The sequence below is a fragment of the Myxine glutinosa genome, chromosome 1, assembly GCF_964187855.1.
Source record: "Myxine glutinosa chromosome 1, kmMyxGlut1.1, whole genome shotgun sequence".
NCBI lineage: Eukaryota > Metazoa > Chordata > Myxini > Myxiniformes > Myxinidae > Myxine > Myxine glutinosa.
In genome coordinates, this window is record NC_136261.1 from 309011342 (window position 1) to 309029735 (window position 18394).

At 38.4% G+C, this 18394-nt stretch overlaps 1 protein-coding gene across 8 annotated transcripts in view; it reads right to left on the reverse strand.

The window, feature by feature from the left end:
• Positions 1–18394, reverse strand: part of LOC137439901 (plasma membrane calcium-transporting ATPase 3) — a 480661-nt gene that overhangs the window by 55738 nt on the left and 406529 nt on the right. For 7 of the 8 annotated variants that reach the window (XM_078768504.1, XM_078768497.1, XM_078768519.1 and 4 more), the window contains one exon: positions 10750–10857. In XM_078768504.1, the coding sequence (XP_078624630.1) occupies positions 10750–10857 (108 nt within the window). Of the gene's footprint in view, positions 1–8172; positions 8339–10749; positions 10858–18394 lie in introns of those variants that run through there. The other variant, XM_078768514.1, reaches the window with a different exon arrangement.

Sequence of the window (18394 nt, forward strand, 5' to 3'; positions counted from 1 at the left end):
TGTTAATGAGAGAAACCAAACAGTAATGGATAGCTACTATACAAGAGGGAGACATTCTTCTTGTAATTGTATATATCTTAGTCAATCATATTTTCAACTCCCTCGACGCTCAATAAGAAACAATGCCAATACTTTTATTTTATTTAAGTTAAATTCAATAGATGTAAATAATTTTTGGAGAGATAATTGCTCTACGTTATGTAGTAAAAAAGAATTTGAAAATTATATGAAACACACGATTGAAAAATATAAATATATTGTTGTGAAACAAGACGAGATATTAAAGGATGTATTTTTATTTTAAACATAATTACATATATAAATGATAACTATTATTATTAATCTTGTGGGTAAATCTGCTTCAGGAAAGAACTTTCATAAATCTAAACTCTTGAATAGTAAAAATGAAAAGATTGTAAGTTTTTTTTAAAAACACCCTATGATTCGTTTTGTGAGTACTACAACCAGAGCAAAGCGACCAGGAGAAGTAGAAGGGAAAGATTATTACTACATTTCAATGGAGGAACATATGCGATTGAGGAACGAAGGTCAAATATTTGAGGAGGTCTCTCTTGGTTCTACAAAATATTCACATTGTAAGAGTGAGTTAAATAAAGTAAAATCTAATGGTCTTGGGATTTTAGAAACTAATCCTGAAGGAATGAGACAAATTATTAAACAATTGTGTGGTGATGGAGTTAAGATTTTATCATTCGGTTTTGATATCGATGAGGAGACTCAACGCAAACGTATGAAAAGCAGAGATACAAGTATTAGTGAAGAAGAAATAACAACTCGTATTAATACCAATAAATAATTTAATGAAATATTTAAAGAAAAGGATTTATTTCAACACATTTACTATAATGATGAAGAAAAGGAAAATTTTCCCATTGACCTTTACAATTCATTAAATGATATTTTTCAATACTAAATGAATGCCGAAGAAAGAGAAAGAAAGTTTAAGGAACATCAACAATTAGTTTCAAAAGTTGTTAAACAACAGGAAGAGATAAAGAAGAAACGGAGACAGAAACTAACTGGTGAAGAAGCCTTTGAAAGAAAACAAGAGAAATTTTTTAAACCGCTTTTAAAAACTCAACACGCTACAGTTCCCACGGTAGAATTTACTCCGAAAAAACTTCAAATGCTCAAAGATTTTAGTCAGATATCAAAACAAGAACTTGGAAAATTAGAATATAATGATGAAGAATTATTTCAGAAACTTGAGGAGGTAAATCAACCCCCTAATTATGTAGTGGAAGCTCTTCAAAACAATGAATATTTGGCAGATTCAAAAACCAGAGCAGGTCTCATTCCAACAGAAGAACCAGCAGTGTTCCATCTTGTGGAAGAAAAGGTATTGATATTTAATGATGAATTGATGTTCTTGAGTTCTACTCAACCAAATGTTAAATTAACTCCAAGATTAATGTTTCTTCTAACAAACCCCGGATTCAGCGGTTCAAAATATTTTGAGGAACCACTTGATATGGAAAGAGAGGAAGATAGGGTGTATATTGAGTTGCTAAATGCACTTGATTATGGAGTTTCTGTTGCTGGTAAAAGTAAAAAGAATGAGAAGGAGAAACATATTATTGATGCTTTAAGTAAGCTTGGTTCAGGTGTTAGTTTTCTTCCAAATGACCCATCACAATTAGTTAATAGGCTATTATTGTTGTTAGGTAGTAAGAAGGCTGGAAACAACAATTGTTTTAATGAATCCTCAGCCATTTTAGATCAGTTGATGAACATGAAAATAATTAATAAATGTCAATACAAAGATATTTTATTAGATATTAAATAAGATGAGAAGCACAATTCTTAGTTTTAATTTCACAACGAGCGATTACACAGCTTCATTCCCTTACCCACTACAACTTGACCCCCTTACCTCATATGAGGCATCTTTGTTGTCAATGGAAACTTACAATACCCTTTTTAATATCACAGAGAAAAACAACAAGTTTAGTTATAATCCAGGAAGTGGATATAAAACTATAACCGTTTCACCTGGAGCTTACGAGATTTCTCAAATATCTTCAGAAGTCTCTCGCCTTATGAAAGAAAAAGGTGATGAACCAAAAAATATTGTAATAGATATTCAAAAACACACTTCAAAATCAACTATTAAACTTAAAAATAATTATAAAGTTGATTTCACGATTGAAAATTCGTTTAGAGAGCTATTGGGTTTCTCTTCAAAAAAGATTGAAAATAACGGGACGTTTTACAGTGATAATGTTATCCAAATATCCTCCGGTATAAATTCAGTATTAATTCATTGTGATTTGATTGATGGTGCTTATAACGATGGAATAAGAACAAATACAATATTTTCATTCAGTGCATACTCAACCCCGATTGGTTATAAATTTAATATGGAACCAAAAAAATCTTGTCTATTTACCTGTGTCAGGAAAAACCATATACAGAGTAAATTTTAGGATAACCGACCAAGATAATCGTATGATATCCTTTAATGATGAAATTATATCCATCAGAATTCACCTACGTGAAGTTTTTCAATAATTAAATAATGGTTATTGTGAGAAAACACGAGTTGGGAAAATATAAAATAATTACAGGGGAGGGCATGTACCTTTCACCATACGATACAAGGTATGTGGGTAAAGGATACTATAAACCTAAGAGACAACGAGGTGTAGGTCATCAATTTCGAAATAAAGGAGATGGGATAATTGATACTCTAATGGGTATTGGTTCAACCATCCTTAAACATAAAGACCTAATTGGTTCAACTGCTTCTGCCGTGGGCTCCGTTGCGGGTGCTATAAAGAGTATAAAAGATGCTCAAAAGGAGTCTCATAAATTACAAGCAATCAAAGAAATAAAAAAAGGTAAAACTCAACTATCTTCACAAGAACGACAAAAAATCATTAAAATACTTGGGTCAGGGTTTCAACGATTTTAATACTATATAAATACAAGTATGGAAGCGATTGATAGTATCTATGATTTGGATGATACAATTATCATTTCAAACTCCACAAAAAAGGAAGACTATTTTAAGGTAAATGCTATAACAGGAACAGACTGGAATTCAAACGGAACAAAAAGTTTTGAAATAAATAATCAACAAACTTACTTGAATATAGCTGATAGTTTCTTGCTGTGTAAATTTAAATTCACTAAGGCTGCGAATAATACTAATGCTACACTCGTAAATGATTTCTTCTGGAAAATGTTTGATAGTGTTCGCCTGTATATTGGAACACAAGAGGTTGAAGCGGTTGATTATGTCTCTGCTACATCTGAAATGATGAAATTTACACTATATTCGTTTGGTGATAGAATGGGTAAGGGAGCTGTTGAAGGTTTTATTCCTGATATGTCAACGGGTACAAACACAGACCCTGGTTATAGTCAAAGGAAGGCAATGTATAATGATGACACAAAACCAGAGAATAGTTTTACCGTAGCAGTACCTCTGAAAGGTATATTTGGATTTTGTGATTATGACAAAGTTTTGTATGGTCTTAAAATTAGATTTCAACTACAAAGGAATGATAATGTAAATAGGTTGCTTTTTGGGGTTGAAAATGCTTTTGGAGACAACAATAAATTTGTTATTAATGATTTGTGTTGGTATATCAGTGAATATACTCCTAATCTTAAAACGGAAGAGATGTTAAATAGAAGACTTAACTCAAAGAAACCGCTAAATGTATCATACCTTAAAAGAAGATGTCAACACGTTAAACTGGAACACACTACCTACACTTGGAATTTGGGTGTTCTTCAAGGAAAGCCACGATACCTCTGGCTCATTTTTAAAAAACCAGATGAAGAGGACGGTACTAATAAGAATAATGCGCTGAGTGATAATGCTAAGGTGAAACAACTTCGGGTTTCTCTTGATGGCACATTTTATCCGCGAGATAGATTGGAAATTGATTGGGAAAAAAATGATTATGCGGAAGCCTACAAGTCCTACCAAAAGGTGTGTGAAAGTAATGGTAATAATGATCCTATTTTGGATATGGTTGCGTTTCAAAAACTTTATACAATCTACGCAATTGACCTGAGTTCTCAAAAGGAAACTATAAAGTCTAATCGAGTGGATACTTCTCTATACATTGAAAGAGGGGAGAGTGAAGAGGTTAATGCATATTGTTTGCTTTTGGAGGAAACAGAATTACAGATTAATACAGATAATGGTGTTATGATTAATATCACATAGGTTTTTTCTCATAAATAAATGGTTGGGGTATATGTTAATCAAATCAATCTTAATAAATTAACATCTTGTATTCAAAATCAAAAGCCTTGTATTATTAATGTTAATACAATTCAAAGAAAAGGAGCTGTAGGAATTGATGTTTTACTCACACACACACACACAAGTAAAAACACTAAATGATACTGGTTCACTTAAAATTAAAATGACAAAACCTATGTTAAAGAAATATTCAATAGACGAGTCAAGAGGAGGATTTCTCCCGTTTCTAATTCCTTTATTTGCTGGTTTAAGTGCGGCGGGAGCATTGACTGGTGGTATTTCAGCAGCGGTAAAAACTGCTAACGAAAGGAAGGCACAACTAAAAGCTCAAAAAGAATTGGAAAGACATAACAAGGAGTTGGAGAAACAAATTAGTGGAAGTGGTGTAATTGTAGATTTTGCTCAAAAACTTGAAAGTCTACCTGATAAAGCTAGATTGTTGGTTGGAGATATGCTTTCCTCTATCGCTCAAGCGGGTGTTAAACTAACTAAACGGGGTAATGGATTGTATCTTTCTCATAAATAAATGGATAAATGGTTTAAACAATTTGGAAAGAATACAACGTCAAATATAGAACTAGCTAAGTATTGTAAAACACTAAAAATTGATAATGTGGTTATTTGTATGAGAGATGAATTAATACATATAAATAAGAATACAAAGAACATTATTATGAATTTAGACACACAGAATGGTTCTCATTGGGTTTGTATTCATAATAGTCAGGATAAATATTATTTTGATAGTTATGGTATGCCACCACCTGTTGAAGTAATACAATTCTTACAGAATGGTGTTTATCAAACATTTCAAGTTCAAGAAATTAATTCTAAATGTTGTGGTCAATTATGTTTATATGTATTATTTCAACTCAAAAATAATGAAAATTTTTATGATATTATTTTTAATCTAATATAAATGACTTATGTTGGAAAAGATGGTTCTATCTTTGGAAAATCCTCTCAGGATATTGATTTATCAAATTATTATACAAAGGCACAGGCTGAACGACAAAAATATAGTGTAAGTAAAAATATTAATATGAAGAATACTTATAAATTAATCAATTATCCAAACCCTACAGATGCGAATGACTTAATTAGATTTAGTGATTTATCACAATATATATTTTTAAAGAAAACAGCACGTTTTGTTAAACAAGTAAAATTTACAACCACAACACCTGGTTATACTGACCATACACCTTTCCTCATTGAATTTAACTACCTGCTTACAATTGAATTTTATAAAGAAGGACATATAGTTAATATGCGAATTAATAAATGGGGGTATGATATGCCTGATTTAGGGTATAATTGGTCTTTTTCAATAAACATAGAAGACCTACATGATTTTAATCAGTCTCGTAAAGAAGAATATTATCCACTTGGTGAGGATAAGGATTTATGTGGAAGTACAATTAATAAACAACAAATACATGGTTTTAAGAAAAGAAAAATATATGATAGTATAGCGATGGTTAGCATGACAAAGAAGGAAGGTCATGAGATAAGGATAGAAAGCCAAGGAATACAAACCAATTTGGTAGTGGGAAGATGGGGTGGTATTACCTGTCATAATATTAATCTCACATATATTTCTGATACATAAATGGCAGGAAGAAGACTACAAGAGAATTATAATTTTTGTATTCAAGGATACCTACAAGAAAAGGGTGCTCGGTATTACATACCTTATGATTTGGAGCATATACATGGGAATTTTGTCATTAAAAACTGGCCTTATACTGATATTGTTAAACCCACAAATAGAGACTTGTTTAAAATATTAAATAAAAATGAACTTCTCAAAGTTATGAAATATAAAACTCTTTTAGAAATCATCAACAAATCTTATTGGTATCCTATTATGAGAAAAATAATTATAGATACAAGAATATCTCAAAATCCAGATGAGTATATGTATAATATTCTTTGGGGCTCAAGCTCAAGGGTAGCAAGGGATGAGGAAGGAGTTAAGGAAGAGAAGGAGGAAAGAGAGAAGGAGGCGAAGGAGGAAAGGGAGAAAAAGAAGGAGGAAAGGGAGAAAAAGGAGAGGGAGAAAAAGGAGAAGGAGGAGAGGGAGAAAAAGGAGAGGGAGGAAAGGGAGAAAAGAGAGAAGGAAGAGAGGGAGAAAAAGGAGAAGGAGGAAAGGGAAAAAAAGGAGAGGGAGGAAAGGGAGAAAAGAGAGAAGGAGGAGAGGGAGGAAAGGGAGAAAAGAGAGAAGGAGGAGAGGGAGCAAAGAGAGAGGGAGGAAAAATATAAAAAGATGGAAATCAGTGAGATTAATAAAAGATTGAAGGTATTACAGCAAATAAATCAAACTCAACGCACTGAGGAGGAAAATAAAGAAATGAAAAGTCTAATGGAAATATTATTTTCAAGAATAACGGCGTCAATGTCTTCACTTTCAGGGAGGAGATTTAAACGAGAAAGTGGTGAAGAAGAAGAAGAAGAAGAAGGAAAAGATTATGTGGTTGATGATGTTGGTGTTATTGACTTAAGTTAGTTTTATTTGTAAATAAATGGAGGAGAGAGTGAAGGCATTCCTTAGGATTCTTTATGTTTTAAAAATTAAGATAGAAATGTATATGTTGAAAACCAAAAAGGTTTTGATCCTCTGTCGGAATTTTTCTGATAAATAAATATGAGTTATTGTCTCAAATGTAAAAAGAAAACTAAATCTAAAAACATCTCTTATGTTAAAGCTAAAAATAAGAGAGTTTATCAAAAAGGAATATGTCAAGTGTGTGGCTCTAAAAAGTGCCAATTCATCTCTCCTAAAAGTGGAGGAGACATACAAAAGTTTCTCTCAGGAAGTAAATTTACAACAACTGGAATTCCAGGGGAATTACACCTTCCAGGGTATTCTTTCTGTGGTCCAGGAACAAACTTGGATAAAAGATTAGATGAGGCTGACAATCCTAAACTTTGGTCTAAACCTATAAATAGGGTTGATGAAGTGTGTATGAAGCATGATATTGCTTATGGGAATACCACTACATTGGATTAAAAACATGAAGCAGACAGAGAAATGTTATATAATTTGTCTTTGATACAAAATCCTACATTGAGAGAGAAAGTTGATCGGTTTATTGTTAAAAAAATGATAAGTGTCAAATTGAAACTTGGTCTTGGTTATTCACCCTCAAAAAACTATTAGACTCCAATGATGTCATCAAGGCTGAGGAGCTTTTGGCTAATGAATTACACAAACCTATAATCACAAAGTTTAAAAGAAGGAAAGTTTATTCTAAATACACCGACCACATATGGTCCGCTGATTTAATTGAATTGAATAATGACAGGGGATACAGGTATGCGTTAACCGTTATTGATTTGAGGAGTAGATTTGCCTGGGTTGTTCCGTTGAAAAACAAGAGAGGTAATACTTTAATGTTAGCCTTTAAGCTAATATTTGATAGGGATAAAAGGAAACCAAAGAAGTTATGGACTGATGAGGGAACAGAGTTCTACAACAAAATATTTATGAAATTTCTTAAGGGGGAGGATATTAAATTATACAGCACCTTTAATGAAGGAAAGGCAGTTGTTATTGAGCGTTTTAATCGTACTTTAAAAGAAAAATTATATAAAAAATTCACACAACTTGGTTCTCAACAATGGGTGTATTTAATCCAGAATATTGTTGATAATTACAATAATACAGTTCATTCATCAACAAAATCAAAACCATCAGAAACATTTACAAAATTAAAATATGAAATGGGGATTAATTTGAAAAAACCCAAGTTCAAAGTTGGTGATATGGTAAGAATATACAAATGGAAAAGCCATTTTGAAAAAGGTTATACACAAAAATGGACTCGTGAATTATTTAAAATCATTGATGTAATGGATACAGTCCCTTGGACTTACAAATTATATGATATGAATGGGGAAGAAATCTTGGGTTCATTTTACTCACAAGAATTACAAAAAACAAAACTGATAAGCCATTAAACAACAACCATCCATATATTAGTGATAAGATAATGGGGTTAGGGATTTTAAGGGCTACCGCCGCCTTTTTTATAAATAAATAAATGATAGAACCAAGTATTAACCAGACTAAAGGGTGGAGGTGTAATCAACCTTGGTATATAAATGGAAAACATAATGAGTGTGAGAAATACCAGATCCGAGAGGTTGAGAGGGTCAGAAGGTCCTCAAGACGGATAAACGTATTCATTTGTTAAGTGGGGTAATGGAGGGCGGGAAGAAAAATATATTAGAGTGGAGTGAGAACTTTGATGGTTATCAACCGGATAATAAATATTATAATTTTAAAATGGTATGTGGATCGGGAGGAGGACAGACCAGGTCCCTCCGTGAAACATACCATTTTATAAACGCACAGAGAAAGGTACTTGATGTAAAGTTTATCAATATCCTAGATGGGGATGAGTTCCATAAGAGAATGGAGTTGTTTAAAAAATTAGAAAATGAGCAAATATTCATAGGATCAATGAGGAATTTTGAATGTCGCGTGGTCCTTGGAGGGTAAGTAAGGACTCCCCCATTCACTTACATGTAAAAGGAGAAGGGGGTGTCGCGGTAATCGGGGGAAAAATGGGCAGTTTGGGGAAAAGTCCCATCTAAATACATGGGTGTCCTGGAAGCCCCATTATCTCCCTACTGACACGGATAAACGTGCATCCACTGACCTTTCTCAAGAGTAAAGCAAAACAACTCTATATGCATACTAGAATTGTTCAGAACCAACAGCATTGATTGGTGGTTTTGGTGTCCGCACCCCCTTTTTCCCTTATATAAGGGAGGGTATAGAGTTGTTTTGCTTTACTCTTGAGAAAGGTCAGTGGATGCACGTTTATCCGTGTCGCTGATCGAAACGTCGAGCAGTTTTTTATTTGCTCATTAAAGGTTGGAGAACTAAAAATGGATTCATTTGATTTTAATCCCAACCGCAAGTCATTACTTAATATATATTTATATATATATATATATATATATATATATATATATATATATATATATATGTATGTATATATACTTAACCAAAGAAGCACACCAACCCTTTGAGATGACGCTGGCGTCATATGCATAAATTATACCAAGAGGTAAGGCAGCAATTGCTGGGGTGACACTCAATCTGTGCCTTACTTCCTTGTCAAGTTAGGGGGTGCGATTTGTGTTTATTTGCGGCTTAGTTTGGTCACAAATAAACAATTTGCAGTTTGTTGTCCTGATGAGCCCATAATAAGGGCGAAATATAGATCGACATCTCTGCCTTTGTCTATTTGTGATGATAGAGCTTTTATCTCAGTCTGCAAAGGCTTGAGTACCATACGGATGCCTCCTAGTTTGGAGATATGTTGGTATAATGTATGCACATGACGTCAGCATCATGTCATAGGGTTAGTGTGCTTCTTTGGTTAAATTTAATATTCCTGACTGCAAACCTCCTAACTGTTGATGAGCAGGGCAGAGACAATGTGTTCGCGTGGCAGGCGGCATTTGTTGCTAACAGGTTGTGCAGCAATTGCTGGGGTGAGACTCAATCTTGCCTTGCTTCCTCGTCAAGTTAGGGGGGTCAATCCAATCTGTATGTGTATATATATATATTTATGTATATTGGCTGTTTTCGTCAAGTTTAGTTTGAGTACAAAGCAGATGTGGGTGGGCTACGCGTTTTGGGATGCTTTCTAGAATGACAAATTAATCCAAATACAAAGACAGAATTTGTAATTTGCCCTTAGACAAGGTCCAATAAAGTACTGCACAAGGAGTAAAATTCAGTGCACCATTTTTGCTTGAAGCTTCTCGCATACATCTCGTACTTCACTTCTCGCATACTTCTCGTATACACAGTAATTGGAACTGAAAGAGAATGTTTCATGATTATCCCGTTACTCTGATATGGTGATTGGATATTCGACCGAGTGGCAAAATCAATACAGGATGCCCAAAAAAAGCCACTTCATCACCGGTGAGACTGTTTCTTGATTTGCTTGCTGTTATATCAGTTTCCAGTTCTGTGCAATGGTGATGCTTGTGACCAACCCCCTACCACATCCCATTTATTATTTGCTGCTCAGAAGTTATGCTTGCAGAACAGATTTGAGCTTTAAAAATATCGGAGGTGAAGTCACGTGTTCCCCTCCCAGAATCAAGAAAGAGTTAAATATAATAATAAAAAATGGAGGCATCATTTTTTGAATGACGTGCGAAGTAGGGCTCATGGGAACCGATCAAAAAGGTTTTAATTCTAGTCAGTGTATGTAATTTTACCCTCGACTACAATCTTCAATCACATTTCATTTTAGGTCTAAAGAACATGCATTTCTTCCATCAATTCATGATGAGTGTTTCACAATCTGAATAGTCCTATAGCCACCGGAGCTTCAAATGAAACTCATGGCGTTTCACCCTTTGCACTCCATTGGAGGACAATGGTCTGCAAAAACTCCATCGTTACATTTATAAAGCACAACATTCAAGGCAGGGCTTAGAATGAAGAATCGTAGAATGCTAGGTGCCCTCACCTGCCCCCACAGAAGCTCCGCAATGCCCAGAAAGACGCACCATAACCACTGCTCAATATTGAGGGCCGTGCAGCTGAAAGGTTTTCCACCAAACTGCACAATGAAGATCTGAGGCAAATTGAGACAAGCACACATTTCAGAATCAACTTGGGCATCATCTGAGCAACCATAAATGGAATACGAGTCTCTGTGAAGGTGTGTCTGTGTTGGAAGCCAAAATAAATAATGGATTTTATCAAATAATCGTTTATAAGAGTGTTTGCCACCGTGGGAAACAAGGTAGAGTGTTAGCACTTCATCAAAAGGAAAAAATAAATTAAACAAAACAAAACAAATAACATAAAAAAAATTAAATGTTGGCCACAACTTATTTCCCATGGTGGTAAATACTCACACAAACTTTAAGGTGATAAACTCCAGTGATCTGAGACAATCAATCAATCCTGTTTTGGCCTATCAAGCTCAACAGACCTTGGAATTGTGATATTTGGTGGAGTCAAACATAGCTAAAATCAATAATTAGCACAAACCGACATTTCTGATACTTGGTGAGGTGAGCTTGGCGAGCTTGGTTGTGTAACAAGGACAAATCGATTTGATTTTGGTGAAGATCCAAATCCGGATCTGGATACGAGAATTTATTTTTTGAGCGATTCTTCACCATTGAGTGATGGGGCCAAAAACTATATATAGCATGATATTTCAAAAAGTTGTGGATGACTTGTGACAAAACTTTATGGATGAGTGGGGTAGGTGACACAAACAAGGCAATTCGATTTTGGTTTAGGTCCGAATCCAGATATGACCTATCAGTTGGATACAAAACAAAGTATTCAGCCTGGCGGAGGTATGCGCTCTCTACTGAGTACCGTTCTAGTTATGATTATCATCATAAGAGGGACCTGACATCAAATTAAATGCCCCTAAGCAATGTACGTATATTAATTGTCAAGACAGATAATTACAGATAATTTTATACAATTCCCCAAACCACCAAGGTTAAAATACATTGAAAATTTTCAAAAAGTGCACCAATGTTTTTCTAAAATTCGGGTTGGCCTGGTTTGTACGAGGGTGTATTGAAACGTAATGCCTCTTCTTCTTCTGCAAAACAAGTAAAGATATTTGAATGACACAAAGTGCAGTCCGCACATTAGTTATCCCTGCCACTGGGTGCGAAGTTTCGTGATTCTGACGCGAGATATCTCAGTGCTATGTTTGTCAAAATGGCAGAGGGCAGCACGCCGTTGTCAGTGGGTTCTCTGAATGCTGACTGGTGCAATGAAGGAGAGGTGGATGGAAGTGTGTGCAGAGCTATTGTTACACTATGAATGTGAAGGTGACCAGTTCCTGTTCAATATTGTGACTGGCGATGAGAGTTGGGTGCACCATTATGATCCTGAGAGGAAGAGATGGTCAATGGAGTACCACCACAAAGGATCACCAGCACTAAAAAAAAATTCATGATGCAATTAATCTGCCAGGAAGATCACATGCTTATGGATTTTTGGGACATGAAAGGGATAGTCCATATGGAATTCATGTGAAAGGGTAGCACGATTAACTCTGAGCACTCTGAGCACTAACTTAACATGATACACTACAATAAATAAACTGAAGGCACAGATTGAGAGTTTGTCCTGAAATGCAGACGGTTCTCCTCCAGCATGACAATGCATGGCCTCACATGATTGCAGGAACGAATGAAGCAATTGGTTTCCTCAGTTTCACCACCTTACAGCACCAGGCATACAGCCCCGACATACAGTAGGTCCATCAGATTTTCATTTCTTCCGGAAACTTAAGAACTCCTTCGTGGAGAACATTTTTCTTACAACGGTGATGCCAAAGTTGTTGTGAAGCGCTGGGGTTACTCTACCTTGGATATGTTGCTTCTACTCACTCAACAATGGATGGAGGCCCTCTATTTCAGACGAGATCAGGGCAGTCTCTCGAGACACATCTTGTGCTTTTGATACAGTCTGGCATCCTGCCTTGCCCTCAACTCTCTGCGTATGGTGCCCTCAACCACCCCCCACAACCTCAACCTACACCATTCGACGTGCCTCCATAAACTTCCTCCATATAAAAAGTGAGCCTTTCAAGGCAAACTGTACCACTTTGTCACACACCCTTCTTCTTTCTGTCCAACACACACCAAGCCAAGCAAGAAATGCAGAAAAGGAATTGCCAATATACCCTCTACACACCACCTCAAATGGCTGACAAGAAACTCGCCAACCCTTCTCCTGATGCACTGCCTCCAGCTCACTGTACTTTCCTCTCTTCCTCTCGTGCACCTCCTCCATGTTCTCTTCCCAAGGTACAGACAATTCCCCTAATATGACCTGTCGTGTTGCACCTGACCAAATGACAGTCAGGCCACAACCTTGTCACACAGATCTCCTCTGGGAATACCAATTGTGGCTTCAGGTCCACCACCACCTGCCAATCACAAGCATCTGACAGCCCTCTTGCTTTCCACCTCCTCCTCTTTCCACCTCTTACCTCTTGGCCCTCTTTGACAAACCACACCTCTCCCCCATCAGTCTCCTTCTCCACTCTTCTTTCTCTCGACCTCAGCACCTCTTGTTGCACCATCTGCACCACCACCGCCAGCACCTGATCATGTCGCCACCTGTATTGTCCTGCTGCCAATGCTACTGAACATGCACTCAGTGCATGCTGCACCGTTCCCACACCTCCACACAAATAACATCTCTCCTCCTGCAACAACCCACACAATCTCAAGTTTACTGGTGATGGAAGCACATCATACGTTGCCCGCAATAGGAAATTCAACAATATTGGCTCCATCCTCCAAATCTCTTGCCACTTCAACATCCTCATCCGCACACCTTCCCACTTAGTTCAAGCACCTTGCTGTGCCTGACCGACTGCTTTCACATATCTCCCCTCCTCTTCCTTTCTTCTCACCTCCCTCTCAACCATCTTCCTCCTCTCTTTCACACATGCCTTTCCCCATCGCTCATGCTTTATCCACCCCAAGCCATGCTTCCCATGCTGAACGATCCCCACGACCTCCTCATGTTGCAACCGCTCCTCCATCTCATCCACCTCTGCTCTTGCATTCCACTTCCGACTTCCCTTCTTCTCTGGGAGAGCATTCTTTACCATTGCATCACTTGAATCCCGCAACATCATGAACTCCCGCACCCTCACCACCTTAAACTCCTCGGTTAATGATGTCAAGGGAAACTGGAGTTTTTCACCCTGACCATAAAAGGCAATGTTCGTCAAACAGCGTGGCACTCCCAACCACCTCCTCACAAACCCGCTCACCAGAACCTCCATCCTCTCTACATGCCCAATCGCAATATCATACATCATCAATGGCCACAATACTCGTGGCATCAATCCAAACTTCAAACACCGTACCTTCAACTTACCTGGCAAACCACATCCATCAATCCTCTTAAAACCTCTCAAAAGCTTGTTTCTGACCTCCTCCACTCTTCCCACATCATTCAACTCCACTGTATACCATGTTCCCAAACTCTTCACAGGGGCCTCCACCAATGATGGAACCACCTTCCCTCCTAAACCTGTGCATGTTATCCACCACTCCTCGTCTCACGATCACACTCCTCGACTTTCTTGCTTTCACGACCACACTCCTCGACTTTCTTGCTTCCACGACCACACTCCTCGACCACGACCACACTCCTCGACTTTCTTGCTTCCACGACCACACTCCTCGACCACGACCACACTCCTCGACTTTCTTGCGCGCACGCACGCACACACACACACACACACACACACACACACACACACACACACACACACACACACACACACACACACACACACACACACACACACACACACGAACCGGACTGCGTGAGCAAGAGCGCGCCAATAAGATTCTGCTCGGAAAGATGCGGCTTTGCGTGGAACGATCCTTCAAACGACAGAATCATACATGTTAACGTGGTGGAGCTATCCCACTGGCTGTCACTAAGCAGAATCGGCCTGTTCCTGCTCTGCTCAAACTTGTCATAAAAAGTTGACAAGGGTCATATAAACAACTAGAACGGCACTCAGTAGAGAGCATACTTCCGCCTGGTTGGCCATATCACTCAATGGTGAAGAATAACTTTAAAAATTCTACCAGCTGGGTCCAGATCTGGATCTTCACCAAAATTGAATCGATTATTCCTGGTCACACACCCAACCTGTTCACCAAGTTTCGTCCAAATCCATCCACAACTTTTTGAGATATCCTGCTTTATATTGATTTTCGCCCGATCACTCAATGGTGAAGAATCACTTGAAAAATTAAATAATTCTCATATCCGAATCTATATTCAGATCTTCACCAAAACAGAATCGATTCTTCCTCGTCACACACACACAACCTGTCCACCAAGTTTCGGCCAAATCCATCCATAACTTTTTGAGATATCCCGCTATGTATAGTTTTTGGCCCTATCTCCCAATAGTGAAGAATCACCTGGAAAATTAAATAATTCTCATATCTGAATCCATATTCAGATCTTCACCAAAATCGAATCGTTCTTGTCAGAAACCCACCGGTCCATCAAGTTTCATCCAAATCCGTCCACAACTTTTTGAGATATTTTCTTCACAAACAAACAAACGGACAGACAAACAGACAGGGGTGAAAACAAAACCTCCATCCACCTTCGGTGGTGGAGGTAATGAAGTGGGCTAAAGAGGGTAGAGGTGCCTAGGGTGTAAGTCATGGTGCTGGAAGACGTTGGTGAAGAGCCAGTGATGTAATACAGGAGCTTAGAGGTGGCGTTTGAGTGCATGTGGGTGTTATTTCCCTCTTTTGTGGATTCTGAAAATTATTCAGCTTCTGGGTGGCAGAGCCATGATTTTGTGTGAGCTGCTTACTCAACCAGTGTCAATATCAATAAACCTGTAGTTGTGAGTAAATCAAAAATTGGAGGCTGAAACATTGCTTACACTCAGTGCTATGGTATTGAGATTGAACCTTATTAATTCTGCCGAGAAAGCCCGTGGCAGGAACAGACGGATATTTTATTCGGAGAATAGTTATTGCAGCATCAACGGGTCAATTCATATCGACCGCGCTACAGCAGGAGGTGTTAATCCTGCGATGAAACAAAAACAATCTTTTACTGTATTCAAACCAAATGGAGGAGGCTCATACGCGTGGGAAATGAAGAAGCCCATGAGATCCTTAATCTGATTTTATAGGATTTATTTCCAGAAAATTACAAGGGGAATATGGAACCCAATGATGGAGGACGACGGTGGGCATCTCCACACCAGACTGGAACATAGACGGGGAGGGAAACGAAAAACTGGGTGAGGCCTTTGCTTCGTGTTTTTAGAGTTCGGATGGCCACGAAGCAGGCACGACAAAACAGGGAGGCAAGATGATGAACAGGTGAGCAGGAACCACAAAACAGGCACATGAGTAGGAACCAGGGAGGATGACAAAGCAAGAGACGAACAGAAACACTTCTCAGGAGAGGGAAATTGTACCACTCAGAGGCCGAACCAACCGTCCCCTCGTCCTCTCCCTCTGAGGCAATTCCTAACTGTCTTTTCCGAGAGGGCAATCAACCCTCTCCCTTCTTGCGAGGTGATCCAGGCTCCACCCCAAATCTCTCCCATTCCCCCTCCACCCCTTCCCCTCCCTTAGGAGGTGACAAAACTCCTCCCTTCTCTCTTTCCGAGGACACCCTTCCTCAAAACTCCTCTTTCTTTTCACGATGCCCCCTCTCAGGCCCTCCTTTCTCTTTCCGAAGGCCCCACCCGGGGTGTCACAGAAGGCTGCACGTACGATTATTTTACCTTAAACCCTGACTATTTATTACAACGCCTCATCCTTTGTATGATGCACATTTAAACAGGACAACCCTTAAGCTACATTTCCCTACTTAGTACATCAAGATGGCTAACGAGCTGAATACAGACCATACTAACCTATAACTGTACTAAAGTAATATATATACCCCACCCCCTTACAATCGGAACAATATAATATGCAATAAATCACTTTTTTCCCTTGGTGTTGTGCATGTGTTTATGTTTAAGCTTTAATGCTTTGTTGAAATTTCCTGTACATAGTCGTTTAACCTTGCACCAGTGTAGAATTACTTGCATTTGTTGAATTATATTGTACCAGTGTATGTGTATGTTTGTATTGTGTGTATTGTGTGTGAGTGTGTGTGTGTGTGTGTGTGTGTGTGTGTGTGTGTGTGTGTGTGTGTGTGTGTGTGTGTGTGTCCAATCCCTACCCCATAATGAAGACTGAGTAGGTGGATCCAACTCTTGGCTTATCGGTCTACATGGCATTGCAAATGTGAATTAATGTGAATCTACGTCCAAGGCACCGAACGATGGTGCCACTCAATTCAAATCACACTTGTACAACCGCCGAGCCTTTGCAAACCCTCTGGTCAAGTTATTTTGCAGATATGACAAGGGCATGGCATTCACTTACTCATGTATGCAGGTACCATGCAGGTGCAATGTTAGATTACTATTTTGTACAGAAAGCTCAACCGAGACTGCATGACAGGGAATTGAGACAACATCTGTTGAAAACAAGAGAGTGGACTTGGTAGTGACTAGTGAGGGAGATATAGAGATACCAGGTGAAGATTGCTGCACTTCAAGAAACAAAGATGTTTGGCACTGTCACTTACAGAGTTGGAGACACAGTGATAGTGTTAGCTGGTTGAACAACTCTTGGGTTTGAAGAGACCTCGCAGAGGGGCAGGAGGGGAGAGCAGGCAGTAAGCAGTGGAAGGCATGGAACTCTATCTAGGGTGCTTACTGTGACACTCAAGTTTGGAAAGGGTAGAGGCTCCTTGCACTTACATGTGCAATCTTGCTAAATACCCACATTTAGTGCAAAGAGAGAGGAGAAAGACAGATTATTTGATGACCTCCAACAAGCTCTGGATGGAATCCGACAAAATTAATCTTATTCTCAGTGATATCAATGCATGCATTGGGTCAAGATCAGAACCAGACGATGATGATCAGTAGGTCCGTGTGCATGATCTCCACAGCTTTGGTGAAGCCACAGCTGGCAAAGAGCTTCTGGCATTCCTTTTCCAAAATGAGGCAACAATTTGCAACACCTGCTTTGTGAAGGGGAGCATCAAAAAGCAAGCCTGGCAGCATCTGAAATTTAAAGTTTGGCACTGCATAGGCGATGTATTTATGTGACAAAGATATGAGGCTCTATCTGGATACATCCATGGTGAGAGGTGTGGAATGCCTCATGCAGATCAACAACTGCTGCGTATTGAAATAAGAATAATAGCGACGTGGAAGCTACACCCAAGCTCTCAACAAATGGGAGGAACATATAATGTGAACATGCTACGTGACAACCATGATGACAACACTGAGAACACTCTAAAGGGGAGATTCCATTCCTGTGAAACTATATCGCAGGTTGAGAGAACATTTGGCAATCGTCTGAGACGATACACTACTTAGAAGTGGACCACTATAAGATCAGTGTTGACGATAGAGGAGAGCTTGGGCTACAAGGAAAGCAGGCAGCCTCACTGGTTCAGGGAAGCGTATGCCACATTGGAACACTTTTTCAGCAAAGGAACAGCTTATACTCCAAGTACCTCCTCATGGTGTGAAATTGATCAAAAGT